The sequence below is a fragment of the Danio aesculapii genome, chromosome 21 (assembly GCF_903798145.1).
Source record: "Danio aesculapii chromosome 21, fDanAes4.1, whole genome shotgun sequence".
NCBI classification, from domain to species: Eukaryota; Metazoa; Chordata; class Actinopteri; order Cypriniformes; family Danionidae; genus Danio; species Danio aesculapii.
In genome coordinates, this window is record NC_079455.1 from 2484144 (window position 1) to 2504339 (window position 20196).

Sequence of the window (20196 nt, forward strand, 5' to 3'; positions counted from 1 at the left end):
TGAGGCTTTTAAACTTGCCGCGTTCGCCGTTGTGATATTCTTTAAAACAACAGGGGGCGCTCAAGAGAAACTGACCGTAAAATCAGACGGATAAACAGAGAAGGAGGAAGTTTCTGGAACTACATCATATCATTAATATCATTCAAGATTTTTAAACTAATTATTTTTATTGTTTTTATGAATTATTTTAATGATTATAAAGATTTTTATAACATTTAAGATTTTTAAACTAATTATTTTAATTGTTTTTCTAAATTATTTTAATAATTATAAAGATTTTTATAACATTTAAGATTTTTAAACTAATTATTTTGTTTTTATAAATTATTTTAAAGATTTTAAGGATTTTTATGACCATTCAAGATTTTTAAACTAATTATTTTTATTGTTTTTATAAATTATTTTATTGATTATAAAGATTTTTATAACCATTTAAGATTTTTAAACTAATTATTTTAATTGTTTTTATAAATTATTTTAAAGATTTTAAGGATTTTTATGACCATTTAAGATTTTTAAACTAATTATTTCAATTGTTTTTATAAATTATTTTAAAGATTTTAAGGATTTTTATGACCATTCAAGATATATATTTTTTTAAATCAAACTTTGATGCATCACTTGCTTTCGTTCATATCTCGGACAGTTTTACCTATTAAAATATATATTAAAATATCAATGGCAAGAGAACATGGGCTGCTCTACAATTATATTTTTTATTATGGCAAGAATAAAAGCAAAAAAACTACACTTACTACAAAATTTAGATGTTTTTTTTTAGATTTAGCCCGCTCCACAATTCACACATTACTCTCTGGCTAGTTTCTGTCCTATACTTAGAAAAGGCAATAATGGCCTAACATTCCTGACCATTATCAGCAATAAGGCCTAGAAAAACAGGTCATCAGTATACTGTGAACCGATAGGCTCAAATATTCCTTTCCAGTTATCAAAGAAATAATTTGTTACTTCATTATAGTTTTGTAGCTATTAAATTGCTTTAAATTCAAAGTTGTACATCAGTGTTAAACCTATGAACGGTGGAAAAGCATATTTCTGTAATCGTATACCTGACTCTCCACTTTTGCCATGACCTCTTTTGGCTTTAACAAACGTATCCGTCAGATTTTTCCAAACTTTTTAACCAAAAGTTCCTCCTTTCCCATGTCTGTTGCAATTTCTAGCCAAGAATTATTGATCATCTAGCTCTCTGTGTGATCACGGATCATAAAGATGTCTGTACAGGCGTACGTGTTGCAGACAAAATCTCTTTAAAGTGTTTCATATTCAACTCAAATCAAGCGCAGCGCACACTGTTCGCTCGAGTCTAAAAAAAAACATGCGCTTCGCCAGTCGAACTCATGTCACGCGAACACAAAGCGAAACTCAGCGATGACATCACATTCGCCGCACGCACTCAAGCAAACTAGCGGACGCGTCGAGTATAAACCAGGCTTCACAAGCCGCGGAGTGATTACGATTTACAACACACAATTAAACACACCCGAAGGAAAATGAATGATTGAATATTCAAAAAAGGGTCATAATAAATACATTGGAATACCTCAGAATAGAAAAGTACTTCGACTTTTCTTTTATTTAGACCTTATTAAATAAAGTAGGAATATCCACCATATTGGATATTGGCAGATTTTTTTCGAGCTCCCTTTGGATGAGCGGATGCTGATATCTTTTCTGTCTGTTTGTTCATTTGAGAAGTGTTCATTACTCGAGATTTTCATTCCCTATAAGTGTTCACTTCTAATAAATAGTTATTACCCCAGCTGAAGCTCTCTGTTCCAAGAAAGACAAACTTTTATTTTTATTTATTATAGCAAACACCACTGAGAAGAAGAATTACTTAAAGGGATAATTTACCCAAATAAATGAAAATATTCTCTTTATTTACTCACTCTTAAGTAGTTCCAACCCTTTCTGAGTTTCTTTCTTCTTTTGAACACAAAAGAAGATAATTTGAAGAATGTTGGGAAACCTGTAACCTTTGACTTCCATAGTAGGAAAAACAAACAGTGTGAAAGTCAGCTTTCTTCAACATATCTTCTTTTGTGTTCAACAGAAGAAAGAAACTAAAGGTAAACGATGATGGAATTTTCATTTTCGGGACAACTATTCCTTTAAGAGCGTCATCATTTAATCATGCTCGGTGTGAAAATTGATTGTAAATTAAACTGAACTAAAGAAAACAGATTTGCACATCTTTTCCACGTTCTGCCTTCATAAGTCTTTTTTATGACCTGTGCAGATCATGTGACACCATTGCAAATGCAAAAACAAGGCCCCCCATATCTATTGGTATGTGACCTTTAGCATATGCCAATGAGTCATTTGTATTTGTCTGTGCTCTCGAAGTGAGTTGCGTTCTGGTATGATAAGTACCGTTTCGTACCGATGCATGCTGGAGAAACACATTACCGACAGCAGATCAAGTGCGTCTGAGTGGAAATGCAATTACATCTAAAATCATATCGAATCTTATTGTGCTTTTGACATTTAAAGGTGTGAAAATATGCATTACAAAGCAAAAAGGTTTTCTTTAGAGTGACCAGATGTCCTGCTCAAGCTTATAATAGTTCTGGATTTTTCATTAGTTTTCGTTTTTATTTCATTTTGACGTTTTGTTTCTAAATTCAGTTCGTTTTAGGCAGATTTACTAGTTTTTATTAGTTTCTATCTGCTGAAATTGCTTGATTTTAGTTCAGTTTTATTAGTTACACTGTTAGTTTGAGGTTTTTTGTTAGTTGTTTTTTTCTAAATAAGGATATTTGGTAGGTGCAAGATTCAAAATCGTCAGAATAAATGTTGTATAATAAAAACTCAACCAAAGATAGACTACATTTTGTTTTGACACATGAACACTACCATCTACCACTACCATCTGTCCATCCTCACATTCAAATACAACAGCCTACAAGATAGCAGCCTTAAAGACAATATATGTGCAAGGCTGCTTCTGAGGTTAAACACACAGCAGTGATGGGACGTTCTTTTGTTCCCAAGTTTGGACTCAACATATCAAACATATGTAGTCAGCAATCATAATCTCAGTCAGTTAAACATCATCATAATCTGAAAAGTTTCTTACAACCACGTTCTGCAACCCAACTGAAGCAGGATTCACTTATTTAAACTCCATTACGACGTTCTGTTATGAAATAAACTTACGTTTCGCCAGATCCTCTCATTTAAGCCCTCAGTTTTCCTGCGCTGCAGTTGTTCAGGTTTAGTTCAGTCACAGCAGGCTGTCATGTACGGTTTGTGTTCGGTTCACTGAATCATTCATGCGCAGTATTATCGGTTCTCCGCATCTCAGATCTGACTCAGCGTACCGTTCTAATAACTGAATACCTCCTTTTATATCTGTTTATTTCGAGTCGGAGGGGGTATATCAGGCATGTAATAAGTAAGTAATTTGTGGATAAGTGCTTAACGTTACTGGAGTCACGAATCGTTTCAAATGATTCGGTTCGATTTGGTGAATTAGTTCAACCGGCATGAACTTTAAGTGATTATATAGTTATTACATTAGATTTTAGTGCAAAGCACAACCTCATTCATTTTCCTTCGGCTTAGTCGCCATTTCAGAGGTTGCCACAGCGGAATGAACTGCCAACTATTCCTGCAGATGTTTTACGCAGAAGATGCCATTCTAGCTACAACTTAGATCTGGGAAATACCCATACACTACGGCTAATTTAGTTCATCCAATTCCCCTATTCACCTTATTCTCCACGTACGAGTGGGCGCAGCCATTTGAATCATTTTGGCTCGAGACTTCCGGTCTCATTCACTTCCATTCAGTTTTAAACGTTAAAAACAGCTCGTTTTGCTGCTTGGTGTTGCAAACTGATATTTTCTTATTATATTATTTTACTTTATATTGTCGTGCAAACACTTGTCTGTGGAGTAAGTAGTTTGACCGTTTTCTGCCGTTTATTATTCCTAGTCATTTCTCCCATAGGCAGCTGAATCGGAAGTTCTAAAACAATCGCAAAAACGAGCGCACTTCCGCATCGAAGAATAAGGTCAATAGCACATGTGTTTGGACTGTGGGGGAAACCGGAGCACTCGGAGGAAACCCACACCAACACGGGGAGAACATGCAAACTCTACACAGAAATGCCAACTGACCCTGCCGGAACCCAGCGACCTTCTTGCTGTGAGGCCACAGTGCTAACCACTGAGACACCCCGTAGGACTTCAGCAACACCAAAGTCATGCGTTCAGTTGCTGATCTGATCAAATATGATCTACCTAAAGGGTCTTCCAAATCATAACAAGTATGCATTCATGACTGTTTGCTTTAGGTTATATGCTAAGTTACTCATAAGAGATGGCAAACCCTTTTTAGCTGGGACTCAACTTTTTATTATTATTATTTATTTATTTATTTATTTTATCTTATCTTAGGAAATGGCTTGAAAATATTGATTCCTAAACAATTCTCACTTTATGGACACCTCGACATCAAAACAACATCAAATTGACATCAAGCGTGACAAAAACAATGCAAATGGATTTCCTGTCAAAAGCTCAACTTTTATTTGACGTCGCACATTTGATGCATAAGAAGTTAAAATGCACACCTATAAATCTAATACTTCTTTACTAAAAGGAAAAAGGCCTAAAAACTACAGTTTATTGCAATAAGTATATTGCAAGTAGTTCTATTATTAAATATTCATGAAAAAAAAATATTGTTTAAGTTTTAATTATCTAACAATTCCAGCCAGCTATTAGTGAACTCTCAATATTGTCAAAAACACAGAACTTTCAATTGTTCATATATATATATATATATATATATATATATATATATATATATATATATATATATATATATATATATATATATATATATATATATATATATATATATATATATATATATATATAAAACTAAATACATGCAAGAGCATTCAAATGTATTGCTCATCTCCAACTATTGACAGCAGATCCCTCAATGAGAGAGAGGGAAGGAGATGCACTCGCTGTATATATACTGCCCTATTCATTTAACCTAACGAATGTAATGCTTAGACCATCACTGTGCCTCTTGTGATCTGTTCTCTTGCTCATTCACTCTCATCGCCATGATTTCTGGATATTTTAACACATTTTTGGGGATCATGGTGCCAGTATGAATATGTGTGAGACTTACGGAGCTTCCGGCAGGGGTCATAAGGGTGAATGAGACTCTAGATAGGGGTGGACGCTCTGCTTTCATCACAACAGCTCAAAACACTGGAAATACGATGTCTGCACTTGCAACCAAGAGACTGAAACAGATGCCAGAGCCACCTCAGCTGACTTCTCTCGATGTGGAGGAGCAGCGGCTCTACTCTGAGCTCCTCCCAGGTGAGAGAGCTCCTCATTCTATAAGGGTGCGCCCTGCCACCCTGAGAAGGAAAGTCATTTTGGCCGCTTGTATCCGAGATCTTGTCCTTTCGGTCATGACCCAAAGCTCATGACCATAGGTGAGAGTAGGAAAGTAGATTGACCAATAAATCGAGAGCTTTGCCTTTCGGCTCAGCTCCTTCTTTACCACAACAGACCGATACAATGACCGCATTACTGCTGCCGCTGCTCCAATCCGCCTGTCAATCTCATGCTCCATCTTTCCCTCACACCTGAACAAAACCCCAAGATACTTGAACTCCTCCATCTGAGGTAAGGACTTTCCTCCAACCTGGATATGGGAAATGATATTAAAATAATAATAATAATAAAGAATCAAATTTCCCAGAGCGGCTAATAATTTTACCTTCAACTGTAAATCATATTCAGGATATGAGGCGAGTTATTTCCTGATATGAGAGTTGTGTCATATCATCCAGCCTTGCTTGTAGGGTGTAACATAAGCTGTCAATGGGATGCAGCAGAGATCGGGTTACTGAAAATACCGGATATGTTCCTGGTTGACCTTCTTGAGTCAGCAATGGACAAAAACGTTGTAATGAAACGTCACACAAACTCACCCTGGCACATCCTCAAGCCACCGGGAATGCAGCAAAACAGCTGCTGGGAATCTCTCCGTATTTCCCAAGCCTCCTTCTCCTCTCTCTTTAAGGAAAGTTGTGCTCTGGAAAAGCACGGATGACAAAGATTTGTTTCCACAAGTCATGAAGCTGTCGGAAAGAGCCTGCTGGGCCAGCGACTTACAGCGCAGTGAGTCATAAGGCCTGGGTCATGAAGGTGCAGGGGAGCGGAGAAAATAAAAAAAGGAGGAATTAAGGGGAAGAGAAAACAGGGCAGGACTGAGTGCTTAGCGGACAATGACGCATGAATGAAGAATTGTGCTGAGGATTTTGAAAGCTTAGTGGAGGAAACAAAAAGAGGGAAGAGCTACGTTTACCATCTCTTGACAGCTGAAAAGCCCGTCCGAAAGAGACGCTGGGATGATGTCATTGAAGAGAGGTTTGCGCAGCACTTGCCTGGATAAGTGTCTGAAGTGAAAATGGAGTCTAGAAAGCAGTGGCGGTTCTAGTTTAAATGGCACCCTGGGCAAACCACCCCATATCAACTAATCCCAAAACTAGAACCATATAGAAACTACCGTTGACTTTTTATTACTCTGTTGGAACACATGTAATTATCTCAAAGAAACAATTCAGACAGCATACAAACAACATTTTTACTAATATTTCACCACATCTGGACCTTTCTTGCCTCTTTTACTGCAAAGTCATCAATTATATCATCATATAGCCCATTAAAATAACCCGAAGGGGCGCTGCTAGACAACGGCCACGCCCCACTACCCAAAAACATACAGTTGAAGTCAGAATTATTCACCCCCCCCCCCCTTAAATTTTTATTTCTTTTTTAAATGTTTCCCAAATTATGTTTAAGAGAGCAAGGAAATTTTCACAGTATGTCTGATAATATTTTTTCTTCTGGAGAAAGTCTGATTTGTTTTATTTCAGCTAGAATAAAAGCAGATTTAAATTTTTTAAAATCCATTTTAAGGTCAATATTATTAGCCCCTTTAAGCTATTTTTTCCTCAATAGTCTCCAGAACAAACCATCGTTATACAATAACTTGCCTTATTACCCTAACCTGCCTAGTTAACCTAGTTAAGCCTTTAAATGTCACTTCAAGCTGTATAGAAGTGTCTTGAAAAATATCTAGTCAAATATTATTTACTGTCATCATGGCAAAGATAAAATAAATCAGTTATTAGAGATGAGTTATTAAAACTATTATGATTAGAAATGTGTTGAATAAATCTGCTCTCCGTTAAACAGAAATTGGGGGGAAAAATAAAAAGGGGATGCTAATAATTCTGACTTCAACTGTATATATTTAATAATTTTGTATTAATAAATATAAATCTGTTTATTTTCTTATATATATATATATATATATATATATTTATATGTGTGAGTATATATGTATGTGTATACATATAACTGTATATAATATAATAGATAATAATTTTGCCCCCTGTATGCCGCCACATATCCCAGCCTTATAGCACACATCAGGCCAGAATTTATTTATTTTTTTGTATAATACACAATCAGAGAGTCTATTATGTACAGCATTTCATTAAAAAGATTTAAAAAGAAAACCTAGACGGTGCTTTTGATCCCGTTTCAATGAATGAATGAAGCCCGAAATCCTCAGATGCAAATATATTTACACAAAATGTCCACATCTGTTTTGTGTTACCGGGGCACAGCAAATGCTCCTTGATCATACCGCAACGTTTATCAAATATGACATGCCAAATTTTGAAAGCCTATCCGAGCAGTTCATCGCTGTGTTTTCTGGACGCATCTGCGCATTAGTCACCTTCCTGAAAATGAAAACGCAACAAAGCGGCAAAGCCAAAGTAAATCCACGACTATTACAAGTCAATTACTCATTCAAAAATCCCAACCGAAGGGAAAAAGTGAGCGACGCAGGGACATTTTGTTTTTGCAACAGAGCTGCATGTCACCCATTCATGATGGATATTAATGGACTGACCTGATTTTTTCTCTCTCTTTTTATTTACTAGAATGAAAATGAATATTTCATTGCATAAATCATTTTGAGGCTCTAATCTCTCCCTTACCTCCTAACTTAAACCTTAACCCTTTTACTTAAAAATATACACCCTGCAAAGAAAACTAACAGACTGATAAATGGGATTCATCAACATGATGAATGGATTAAATGCCAAAAAGGGAAGCCAAAGTAGTCCAAATCACAATATATTGCATTTTGCTAATATACAATAGACTTATTGCTATTATACCTGCTAAAGTAATCTTTTTTTGCAGGTCAGCATGGTGATAGTATCGTCTGATAAATTCTTTAGCAACCAATCGCTACAAGAAGATCCGATACCATCATAAGCCCGGTGCATATGCATGATAGACCCATGTTATATTCATTCATTAATTTTCCTTTGGCTTAGTCCCTTTATTTATCAGCGTTCACCACAGCGGAATGAATCGCCAACTTATCCAGCATGTTTTATGCAGCGGATGCCCTTCCAGCCGCAACCCAGCTCTGGGACCCATACACTCTCATTCACACACATACACTACGGCCAATTTAGTTCATCAATTCACCTATAGTGCATGTGTTTGGGCTGAAACTGGAGCACCCGGAGGAAGCCAACGGCAACACAGGGAGAACATGCAAATTCCACACAGAAATGCCAACTGACCCAGCTCAAACCAGCAACCTTTTTGCTGTAAGGCAACAGTGCTAACCACTGAGCCATCGCGCCGCCCCCCACATCATATAAAAAAAACGTAATTATAATAAAAGGAGTCAAAAAATGCATCCTTCCAGCTGCAACCCATCACTGGGAAACGGCGCTCACGTTTTCAAAATAAAAGTCCCACATACATAGTAAGTGAAATATACGCTTGAAATAACTAAGGGAGGTGTGCGTATTCATGATCTCAGAGCTACACGTGAGTCATGTTCTCTTGATGACATGGCTGCACGTCAGGTCTGGATGAACGACCTAAAGTAGGCATACATGGAAATGAGGAGGGCATGGCCTATGAGTCTTACCACAGTTTGTTTTGTCTTCTGATTGGCCTGTTGTCTATCAGGGTTCTACACTCATGGATTTTATATGAGAATGAGAAAACTGGTGTCTGAGGCTCACGGTATGCCCATTTCCATGTACTGATCTTTTATTATTCTACTATGCCTTGGTATACCCAGATTTTCATTATACCTTTTTTATTCAAATGATTTTTTGTTTGCATATTTGGTGGTTCATTCCGCTGTGGTGAACCCTAATAAATCAAGGACTAAGCCGAAGGATAGTGGGTGAGTGTTTTGCAGCATAGAATAAAAATCTGTCATTTTGACGCATATAATAATTCATTTCTCATCACGCTATTAGCAAAAATCTAACCGCGCAACATACAATGGTGACACTTTAATTTAAGGTAGCGTAGTTCCACGTTTTATGCACTTACTTACATGGGCGGCATGGTGGCTCAGTGGTTAGCACTGTTGCCTCACAGCAAGAAGGTCGCTGGTTCGAGTCCCAGCTGGGTCTGTTGCCATTTCTGTGTGGAGTTTGCATGTTCTCCTCATGTTCACTCCTCCGGGTGCTCCGGTTTCGGCCACAGTCCAAAGACATATGGTATAGGTCAGTGTTTCCCAACCCTGTTCCTGGAGGCACACCAACAGTACATATTTTGGATGTCTCCATTACCTGACCCATTCATTTCAGGTGTTGGAGTCTCTTCTGATGTTATGATAAGATGATTCAGGTGTGTTTGATTAGGGAGAGGTTGAAAATGTGGACTGTTGGTGTGCCTTCAGGAACAGGGCTGGGAAACACTGGTATAGGTGAACTGGGTAAGCTAAATTTGCCGTAGTGTATGTGTGTGAATGAGTGTGTATGGGTGTTTCCTAGTGATGGGTTGCAGCTGGAAGGGCATACGCTGCGTAAAAGATGTGCTGGATAAGTTGGCGGTTCATTCCACTGTGGTGACCCCAGATTAATAAATAGACTAACCCGAAAATGAATGAATGAAATTGGCCGTAATGTATGAGTGTGTGTGTGAATGTGAGAGTGTATGGGTGTTTCCCAGTACTGGGTTGCGGCTGGAAGGGCATCCGTTGCGTAAAACCTATGCTGGATAAGTTGGTGGTTCATTCCGCTGTGGTGACACCTGATAAATAAGGGATTAAGCTAAGGGAAAATGAATAAATTAATAAATTATGGATAATTACATGCAACTAACCCTCATTCAAACATTCTAAGTACATATAATTAATTAATATTACTCACTAGTTAAATGAAAAGTCACACTGTAATTACGTCACCTTAAAATAAAGTGTAACCCAAAAAATACATAGTGATTAAAATGGCATTTGCCCTTCTCCACTGCTCTGTTTGTGTCTCATTGTTGTGTTGATAGGAGACAGCTTTATAACGCATAATTACATGCCACATTCAGGATTGCTTGACAGATAATAAATGCAGAAAGAGTGGAAAGAAAATGGTCTATTGTGTGCGTCATCTCTGCCCACAAAATCTGCCTCGCTCTTTTTCCTCTCATTCCCACACACAATACTTCACACTGTTGATGTATTTGGGATATAAGAGCTTACTTGTCAAGTGCCCTTTCGGTTGTTTAGACTTTATTGTCCCACTTCTGGGAAGTTCGTCTTGGACGTGCATGTCATGGCCAACCCAATTAATTAAAGCTCCTGTGAAATGCTGTAAAATGTGCATCTTTTTATTCGATATTTGATGCAATCTCTACTGAAACATAAAGAGAGGGCGGGGCATAGTGTAGCTCCTCCCCTTTTAAAAACAGCCAATAGCGTTTTGTTTTGATTACAGCTCTGCCAGTGAGAGTGGTTGAGCTCAAGCGCATCACATTAAATGCAAATGAGAAGGGGGCGGGGCATGTCAGATATTAGAGAGCATTTGATTGGTCAGAAGATTTGATAAGCAATTGAAGTAGGATGCGACGTCAAAAAAATCGTTAATCAATATAGGCGGAAGTGACAAACTACAAGCTTTACATGTTTGCATCAGGTTTATATTTACTAAACGCGAATTTTGAGCACACTAGCTTATAGATATCCTTAATGTAACTGAAGGACGCCGGACAATGGCGTTGAGGATCCATGTGCAGTTTATTAAATAGAGAATGGTCAGGCAGGCAACGGTCAAATGGGTACAAACCGTATCATTGGGGTAATCCACTGGCGAAGAGGTCGATACAGGTGGCAAACAACATACACGACAAAACATGGCAAGGATCAAAAACACAGCTAGACAAGGAAACGCTTTGCAGAGTTACAGACTAACACTTCATCTGTATGTGTAGGTGTGAGTGTCCGGGGAATTGTCTGTTGTAGTGGGTGTTGATAAGCACAAAGCATCATGGTAGTTGTAGTTCATGTGGTGGCAGATGTGTAGTTTTCCAGCGATCTGCATAGGTTAGATCGCTGGTGATCATAACACTTTACATATTGATACTACCATCTAAAATACGTTATTTGAAATTCAGAGACTTTAAACAAATAAAATGACACTTAAATTATGTCAAAACTCTTCTTTTTATTTATTTTACTGTGTAAAAGGTGTGTATGAATGGAAACTATTTTCTTAGCTTTACTTAAAATGGCTACCTCATCATCCGCAAGTTTTTAAAGTGGTCTGTACACTGCAAAAATGCTATCTTAAAGTGTCATTGTGTCATGTTTATAGTGCAGCTGTCTAAAAACTTGTAAATCAAGAAGCTTTTTCTAGACAAGCAAGAAATATTGTCTTGTTTTCTATCTAAATTAATATTGATGATTGGTTTTGTGGCCCAAGGTCAAAAAACAAAACAAAAACAAAAGATATCCACGATGAGATTTGGAATAACTCCATTTTTTTAAGGTAAGTGGTTGCAAACAATTACATATGCATGGTTTTGGAGACGTCTGCATCACCATATGGGGCATAAGAACAGGACGTGTGTTTGGATATAACTCAGTGTTTTGACCACACTTCATTATTATTGTTCATTTATTCCTTTCCTGGAAATCAGAACTGAATTGAGAAATAGTTTTGAAGCAAATCTTTGAGCTTAACAAACTAAATTAAATATGTAGACTGATGGATGTGTTCAGTGGAGCGCGTACAACACAGTTTCCTTACTCCACCAAAGTAAAGGAGTAAAGAGTAAAAGTAAAGTAAAGAGAAAGTAAAGTAAAAAAAACTCTTAAATCAAGAAGCTTTTTCTAGACAAGCAAGAAATATTGTCTTGTTTTCAGAAGTAAGGAGTCAAAATTAAGTGAGCTTTTCCTTAAAATTAGCATAATAATCTGCCAAAAGCATCATTTTAAAGCAAAAACAAGATTATTTTGCTTCTTATTGTATAAGAAAATACTCACAGCTATGGCTGAATTTCTGCACAATTCATGTTCATTTATAAAGTTTATGAAAAGTGCTTGGTAACCCAAAATGTTTTTTTAATTATTATTAATATTTATTAATTTATTTTTGTCTTGGCTCATTCTACTTTGCATTTTTATGTTACACTCAAAGGGTAAATGTGATCATATCTTTATTTTCACCAGTTTATTTCTGCTTTTGAATTGGATTATGAGACATATTGCATATGGATCTTTCTTCCAGCAACTTTTAACCTTGAAAAGTTAGTAAAAGTGCCTTTTATGAACATTTTTAATAGTGTAAAGTGATATATTGTCTGGGTTGGTGTTGTATATTTTGCTACAGAAACTATGTTAGAAACTGCAGCACATTTTCTGTTATTTTACAGACTTATTTCTCTAGATATTATTTTTTATTCATTATATTATTTCAAATGACTAAAATGTCAATACTAAAAGTCATTTTGTTAAACTGTAGAGTTAATTTTCAACATCAACAGTCAACAGAACAGAGATCAACATCCCATAATGCAATTCACAACCGCAAATAAACAGAAAACACAAAAATATGGAAACTTTTATTTATCGTATATTTTTAACAGTGCAATAAATGTATTACATTAGTCTAAATGTATGATTTTATGCCATTAATCATTAGAACATCAAGTAAAGAAAAAAAAACCTAGACTACATATATAAAAGATCAATTTTTGATTAATAATATGCATTGATAAGTATTTCGCTTAGACAACTTTAAAGGCTAAATTTACTTTGAACCCTCAGATTCTAAATTTATAGGTTATAAATGATAGATTTATGATAGTTTGTAGTATCTTGACCAAATATTGACATCCTAACAAACCATTCATCTGCTTTCAGATGATGTATAAATGTCTAAATTAATATTGATGATTGGTTTTGTGGCCCAAGGTCAAAAAACAAAACAAAAACAAAAGATATCCACGCTGAGATTTGGAATTACTCAATTTTTTTTAAGGTAAGTGGATGCAAACAATTATATATGCATGGTTTTGGAGACGTCTGCATCACCATATGGGGCATAAGAACAGGACGTGTGTTTGGATATAACTCAGTGTTTTGACCACACTTCATTATTATTGTTCATTTATTCCTGGAAAGTACAGCTGAATTGAGAAATAGTTTTGACACAAATCCTTGAGCTTAAACTAAATTAAATATGTAGACTGATGGATGTATTCAATGGAGCGCTTACAACACAGTTTCCTTACTCCACCAAAGTAAAGGAGTAAAGAGTAAAAGTAAAGTAAAGAGAAAGTAAAGAGGAACGACTCAGCTGATTTTTTTTAAGTTAAGTGGTTGGAAACTATTTATATTGGCTGACATTTAAACAATTTAAGCTGAACATTACTAAATTGAATTTGATTATTTAAATTCAGCCCATATAAATTCATTGCAACCACTTACCCATAAAAATTGTAGTAAATCCAATGAATTTTAGTGCATGCTATCAACATATGCTTTCTGTATGCCATAAAAAGCTAAATCTCGAAAGGCTGGTCAGTTACTATGTTGTTAAACCATCTGCCATACATGCAACACAAACACATGTGTGTGTGGGTTTACTGTATATACAGTACATGATGTTTAGCCTACTGAAAACGACCTCTTGAGTTTGAGTGGGTTTATGGAGAACAGGCTTTAATCAGGCACATCCAGATGGACTTTGACATTCATTTCGAAGTCATTGCCTCATTCTGCCACATGCAAGCCAACTCAGAAGGGGAGCATTCATGAAGTTTCCATCATGGAGGAACCACAGAGCGCTCTTTGTTGCTCAGATGTGTGTTGGTGTAGGTGTAAGCGCAGAAAAACCACTCGCTTTGTTCTGTCATTTGCTTTAAAGACGCTCTAAATCATCAGCTTTTCCATTTGATTTGACCGTCACACTATTTCATTTTGTTAGTTTGACTTATTCAAGATAAGCAATCCCGTTTATTGCTCATGTTCTTATAGCTTAACTGAGTAGAAATCCTTCTCAATCAAATGTCAGCAAATTATTATTATATTATTTTATTTATTTTTAAATAAATTCCCAAGTGTTGTTTATTGGAGACTTTAACACACTTTAAAACATAAAAATTTGACTAATTTCTAATAAATAGATTCAGAATTTCTGCTGAGGCTTTCACACATTCATAGTGTTTTAAAGACTATTATACACACTCCGCAATAAGGTGCAAGACGTGTTTGGCGCGATTTGTTGCTATTTTCAGACCAGCGCAACCCTAATTTTCACGTTTTATGCCACGTTGTTTAAAAGGCAAATCCATTTGTGCCACTCTAGACTCATGGGTGTGCTGGTCTATAAAGGAGGTGTGTTAAGGCGCATTGTTGGTGCGTTGCTATTTTGAGGAACTGAAATAGACCGTTGACCAACTAAAAGCTGCTCTAAAGTCCAACGCAGAGCGTGTTTATTGTGCTGGTCTTAATGCTTACACATTGCTTAATACACACAGGATGAACAGCAACACACAAATATTATTACAGATGAAAACAATTAAAGGATTAAAATGATACAAAAATTATTATAAACACCACTGCCTCCATGCCTTCTTCACCTCGGGGGCCTTTTTCAGTTTATTTAAGACAATCTGCATTTGTATAATGTTATTATTATTAGCAGTATTATTGATTATATGCAGATTTATATTTGTTTTAATAAACACAAGTGTAGATTTGTCCACCTGGGGGGTTTAGGAGACGTCTGCGTCACCATATGGGGCATAGGAACAGGACGTGTGTTTGGATATAACTCAGCTTTTTGACCACGCTTCATTATTATTGTTCATTTATTCCTTTGCTGGAGATTAGAACTGAATTTAGAAATAGTTCTGACACAAATCTTTGTGATTAACAAAGGAAATTAAATATGTAGGCTAATGGATGTGTTCAGTGGAGTGAGTTTCCACCGTTTCCTCTCTCCACCAAAGTAAAGGAGTAAAGTAAAGAGCAAAAGTAAAGAGAAAGTAAAGAGGCTGAATGGAGGAGGCTCGTTCTTTATCCTCGCGCTGCAGATGCTCTGTTTAACTGTTTTCTCACTAGTGAATCGTTCAGTTTTTACACTTACAAAGTCGCCATGTAAATAGCAAATGCACCATGGTGCGACACAACTGACTCTTAAAGGGAATGTGAGATGAGACTCTGATTGATTTAATGAACGTTATGCTCAGAACACACCCAGAACTCATTAAGAGAATAAGCACAACCCTGTGAGACCATGCGCCGGGGCGCAGAGCATATTTTTCTGTCCTTAAAATAGACACGCCCTTAATGCTTTTGCGCCATGCGCTTTAGACTTTGCGCCTATATCATTAAAATAGAGTCTGCACCCTGACACTGTATTTTAGTCTGAAATAGAATGAATTAGATCTGAAAAATATCTTTTACCTGTAAATAAATGTAAATAAAAGTAAATAAATGATGTAAACAAATAGCTAATGAAAATAGCATCTGCTGTTGTAGCGTAAGAAGTATCGCAATACTCAATATTTCATATTCTCCCGGTATCATGCAGCCCTTTATTCATTCATTCATTCATTTTCTTTTCGGCTTAGTCCCTTTATTAATTTGGGGTCACCACAGTGGAATGAACCGCCAACTTATCCAGCATATGTTTTTACACAGCGGACGCCCTTCCAGCCGCAACCCATCACTGGGAAACATCCATACACACTCACTCATACACTATGGTCAATTTTAGCTTACCCAATTCACCTCTACTGCATGTCTTTGGACTTGTGGGGGAACCCGGAGGAAACCCACGCCAATATAGGTAGAACATGCAAACTCCACACAGAAAAACCAACTGACCCAGCCAAGGCTCAAACCAGCAACCTTCTTGCTTCTGCGCCACAGTGTCGCCTCGTGCACCCCTACTTAAATATATTTCTACATTACTTACGCACACATCATTAAATGAACTTAAATTATTAATTCTTTTTCGAAAAGTGTAATGCAAATGAATGTTTGACTTGTATTGCTTCACTCATAGAGACGTTCCTGTTTGTGTGTGTGTGTGTGCGTTTTATAGATCTGGAAAGGCTTGGTCTCCAACTGGAATGGAAGAACTCAAGACAAGTCCATTCAGCCCAACACTGGAGTCTGATTCACAGGTACACATGCTGTGTGTTTACATCTAATGCATGATGGGATGCTTTCAAACCCTCACTGCTGATGTTTCAGTGAGTTCACACTTTTAGAAACAGCTTCGTTCACATTCAAGGCATTAAGCAGATACTTATTCAGAGTAGAGCTGCACGATACTGGAAAAAGTATGCATTGTTGTTGTTGAGTGCTGCGATAACGATATTTCTTACGATGTAACCTGCACCCCGCCTGGTACCACGCTGTGCTGGGGTCCTACGTCTTCAAAGTCTAGGGCTTGTCACTGCAAACGAGGCAGCATGGGATGAATTTTGGCAATGCTTGTATCATGAAAAGACACACTGTTCAAATCTCAGCCATTTTGGGGCAAATGAGACAGATGGTCTTTAATAGCTTTTGATCCTGGCACTGGAATCAGTCGGGCATCGCTCAAATCTTCAGTAAAAATCGCATTCACATTTGGTGGCTGTATGTCATAACGTCTACAGAGCGCGTCTCAGTGATTTCCAGAGCAGATGTGCGCGCCTCATACTGAGATGTAAGTCACTGCGGCTTTCGCCACGGCCACTGGAAAGTATGAAGGGTGAAAATCTGTAAGAATAGCGATAGAACAAGTCACGTCATTTCCAATGGAAGTAGACGCAGCCAAGTGTGTGGTGGAGCCAAAGAATTTTTTTCAGAGGCTGTACTTTAACCCAGAGCATAACTGAGGTATTGTTTCATTGCTGGGAATCGCCTCAGACTTGTAATACGAGACAGAAATTCTTTTATGAATGGAAGAAAGTTGCCCATTCCCTGACGTTTATCACTTATGATCCACAGGGATCTTAAGGCCCTAATTTTTCCTTCATTCATTGATTTTCCTTCGGCTATGTCCCTTATTTATTAGGGGTCACCACAGCGGAATGAATCGCCAACCATTCTTGCATATGTTTGACACGGCGGATGCCCTTCCAGCTGCAGCCCAGTACTGGGAAACACCCAAACACTCATTCAAACACAATCATACACTACGGCCAATTTAGTTTATTCAATTTCCCTATAGCACATGTGTTCGGACTGTGGGCGAAACCGGAGCACCCGGAGGATGGGGGGGAACATGCAAACTCCACACAAAATGCCAACTGGCCTAGCCAGGACTCGAACCAGTGACACTCTTGCAGTGAGGCCACAGTGCTAATCACTAAGCCACCATGCCGCCATTCTTTTTCCAAATATTTCCCAAGTAGTGTATTATAGAGCAGTTTTTTCACTGCATTTCCAACGCTATCTTGCGGCAATTTGTAACTTTTTTGATTTAGTGTCTAATTCGTATGAATTTCTACGATCTCATTGTTACATTTAAGTACGATTTGCTAATCCTCCAATGAGTGTTGGGTTTAGGGGTGGGGTTTGGTGCCTTGCCTCTTTTTAAAAACTGCACATTTCCGTATGACTGAACTCATATGAATTCGTATGAACTAGCCACTAAACTGACGAAACGTAAAATAGTTACGTTTTCTTTTGAGATCAGGCTGGTATTTGCTACTATTTTTTTCTTTTATTAGTACTTCTTTTAGTTTGGCTGGAATAAAAATATGGTGGCACGGTGGATCAGCGGTTAGCACTGTCGCCTCACTGCAGGAAGGTTGCTGGTTCGATTCCCAGATAGGCCAGTGGCATTTCTGTGTGGACTTTGCATGTTCTCCCAGTGTTGGCGTTGGTTTCCTTCTGGTACTCCCCCAGCAGACACACAACATCATAAGATGTTAATATTAGGTTAGATTTAGGACACCAGTTATTAAGAATGTTATTTTGACATCTAATAACGATGTGAAATAACATTGATATTTTGTTGATTTTAGGTTGTGTTGGAAAGTGACCAAAATCCAACATCGAGATAACATTTAAACTAGTGTTATATTGACGTCAAATACTGACACTTATTCATCAGGTATGGCGACCAATTTCTAATAGACGTTATAGTGGTAACGTCCACACAACGTCAAGCTGTACCATCATTAGATGTTGATTTTTTTTTTTGGTTTTAGGTTATGTTGAAAAGTAACCAAAATGCAACGTCTGTCTGACATTGGACATTGACGTCAGCCTGACGTTCGGTTCTGAAGTCAACAGGATTTTCATTTCCAAACAAAATGCCACGATGTTGGGGTACAACGTCAATCTGATGTCATGTTGACATCCTGTGCCTGCTGGGCCGGTTTCCCCCAAAGTCCAAACACATGCGTTATATGTGAAGCGGATGAACTAAATAGGCTGTAGTGTATGAGTGTGGGGGCAGCACGGTGGCACAGTGGGTAGCACGATCGCCTCACAGCAATAAGGTCGCTGGTTCAAACCCAGCTGGGTCAGTTGGCATTTCTATGTGGAGTTTGCACATAGTTTGCACATCTTCCCGTGTTGGCGTGGGTTTCCTCCGGGTGATTCGGTTTCCCCCACAGTCCAAACACATGCGCTATAGGTGAATTGAATAAGCTAAATTGGCCGTAGTGTATGTGTGTGAATGCAGGAGTGTATGGGTGATTCCCAGTGTTGGGTTGCAGCTGGAAGGCCATCCGCTGTGTAAAACATATGCTGGATAAGTTGGCGGTTCATTCCGCTGTGGCGACTCCTGATAAATAAGGAAGTAAACCAAAAAGAAAATGAATGAATGTATGAGTGTGTGTGAATGAATGAATGAGGGCTCCCTCTGCTGGTGTGGCGTCACATTTTTTAAAGATCGTGTGACACTAGGACTAAAAATAAACCCTGAAAACTTGACATTTTCCATTACGGTACGGTTAATTTTAACTCAATTTTAAACATGTTTTTAATTGTAATACAGCCAAACATTTTTAATCAAATAAACATTATTTTGTGAGCAACACAAGGCACTTAAAAGAAAAAAAAAAAGTCTAAATCGTTCATGTTTTAATGTATTTCTTGAATGCCGCGAGCTCCCGAATATAAGCTAGGAGTGGGATCTTTTAGCCTGTCAACAGCGGCCATATGGTTTCAATCAGGTCCTCCCTCCGACTTCTTTATCTTCCTTGCAGTGTTCAGGTCGATATCAACCTTCATAAATCACGGGTCATTTCCCCACAGCAAGCCTTAATTAATACAAGTAGGTTCGGGGTCACTTTTGATTTATTCAGTTCACCGCGAGCAGTAGCAAAGCGGTCTGGACGCCTCTGAATGTTCTGGGTCTGTGGGCAGTCACCCAGAGCCAAAGGGCATGCTGGGATACCATTGTAAAACAGGTCAGCGAAACCCGATGATGGTCCAGATTTATGAGCGGACGCAAACACTCCTCGTAAATATTTCTCTGCTAAAGTTTACATTAGGAGAAAACTCGTCTGATTGCTTGTGTTTTGCGTTGTGCACGTCCCTTTTTCATGTTTGGCAGGAGCACGTTTCTTATTGTTGGCCTCTTTGAGCATTTCTCCTTTGTTTGGGAATACTGTAGTGTAACCTTTATGGTTAACATTAGAGTCTTATAAATGTATTTATTTTAGCATTAATGCTGTACAGCGGAGCTAAAAGGTCATGAAATGCTAAACTGCTCCTTTTATTATAATTGTAGGTAATATTTTGATATTTTTGGCACCATCTTCATCTCCTGGAAGGTTGAAATCTACATTATGTTGATACACAGGAATCCAAGATTGGAAATACATGCGTTAGCCTAC

At 37.6% G+C, this 20196-nt stretch overlaps 1 protein-coding gene across 1 annotated transcript in view; it reads left to right on the forward strand.

Moving 5' to 3' along the window:
- Nucleotides 1–20196, forward strand: part of pdlim4 (PDZ and LIM domain 4) — a 68206-nt gene that overhangs the window by 22330 nt on the left and 25680 nt on the right. The window contains exon 3 of the mRNA XM_056446386.1: nt 16455–16536. Within this exon, the coding sequence (XP_056302361.1) occupies nt 16455–16536 (82 nt within the window). The remainder of the gene's footprint in view (nt 1–16454; nt 16537–20196) is intronic.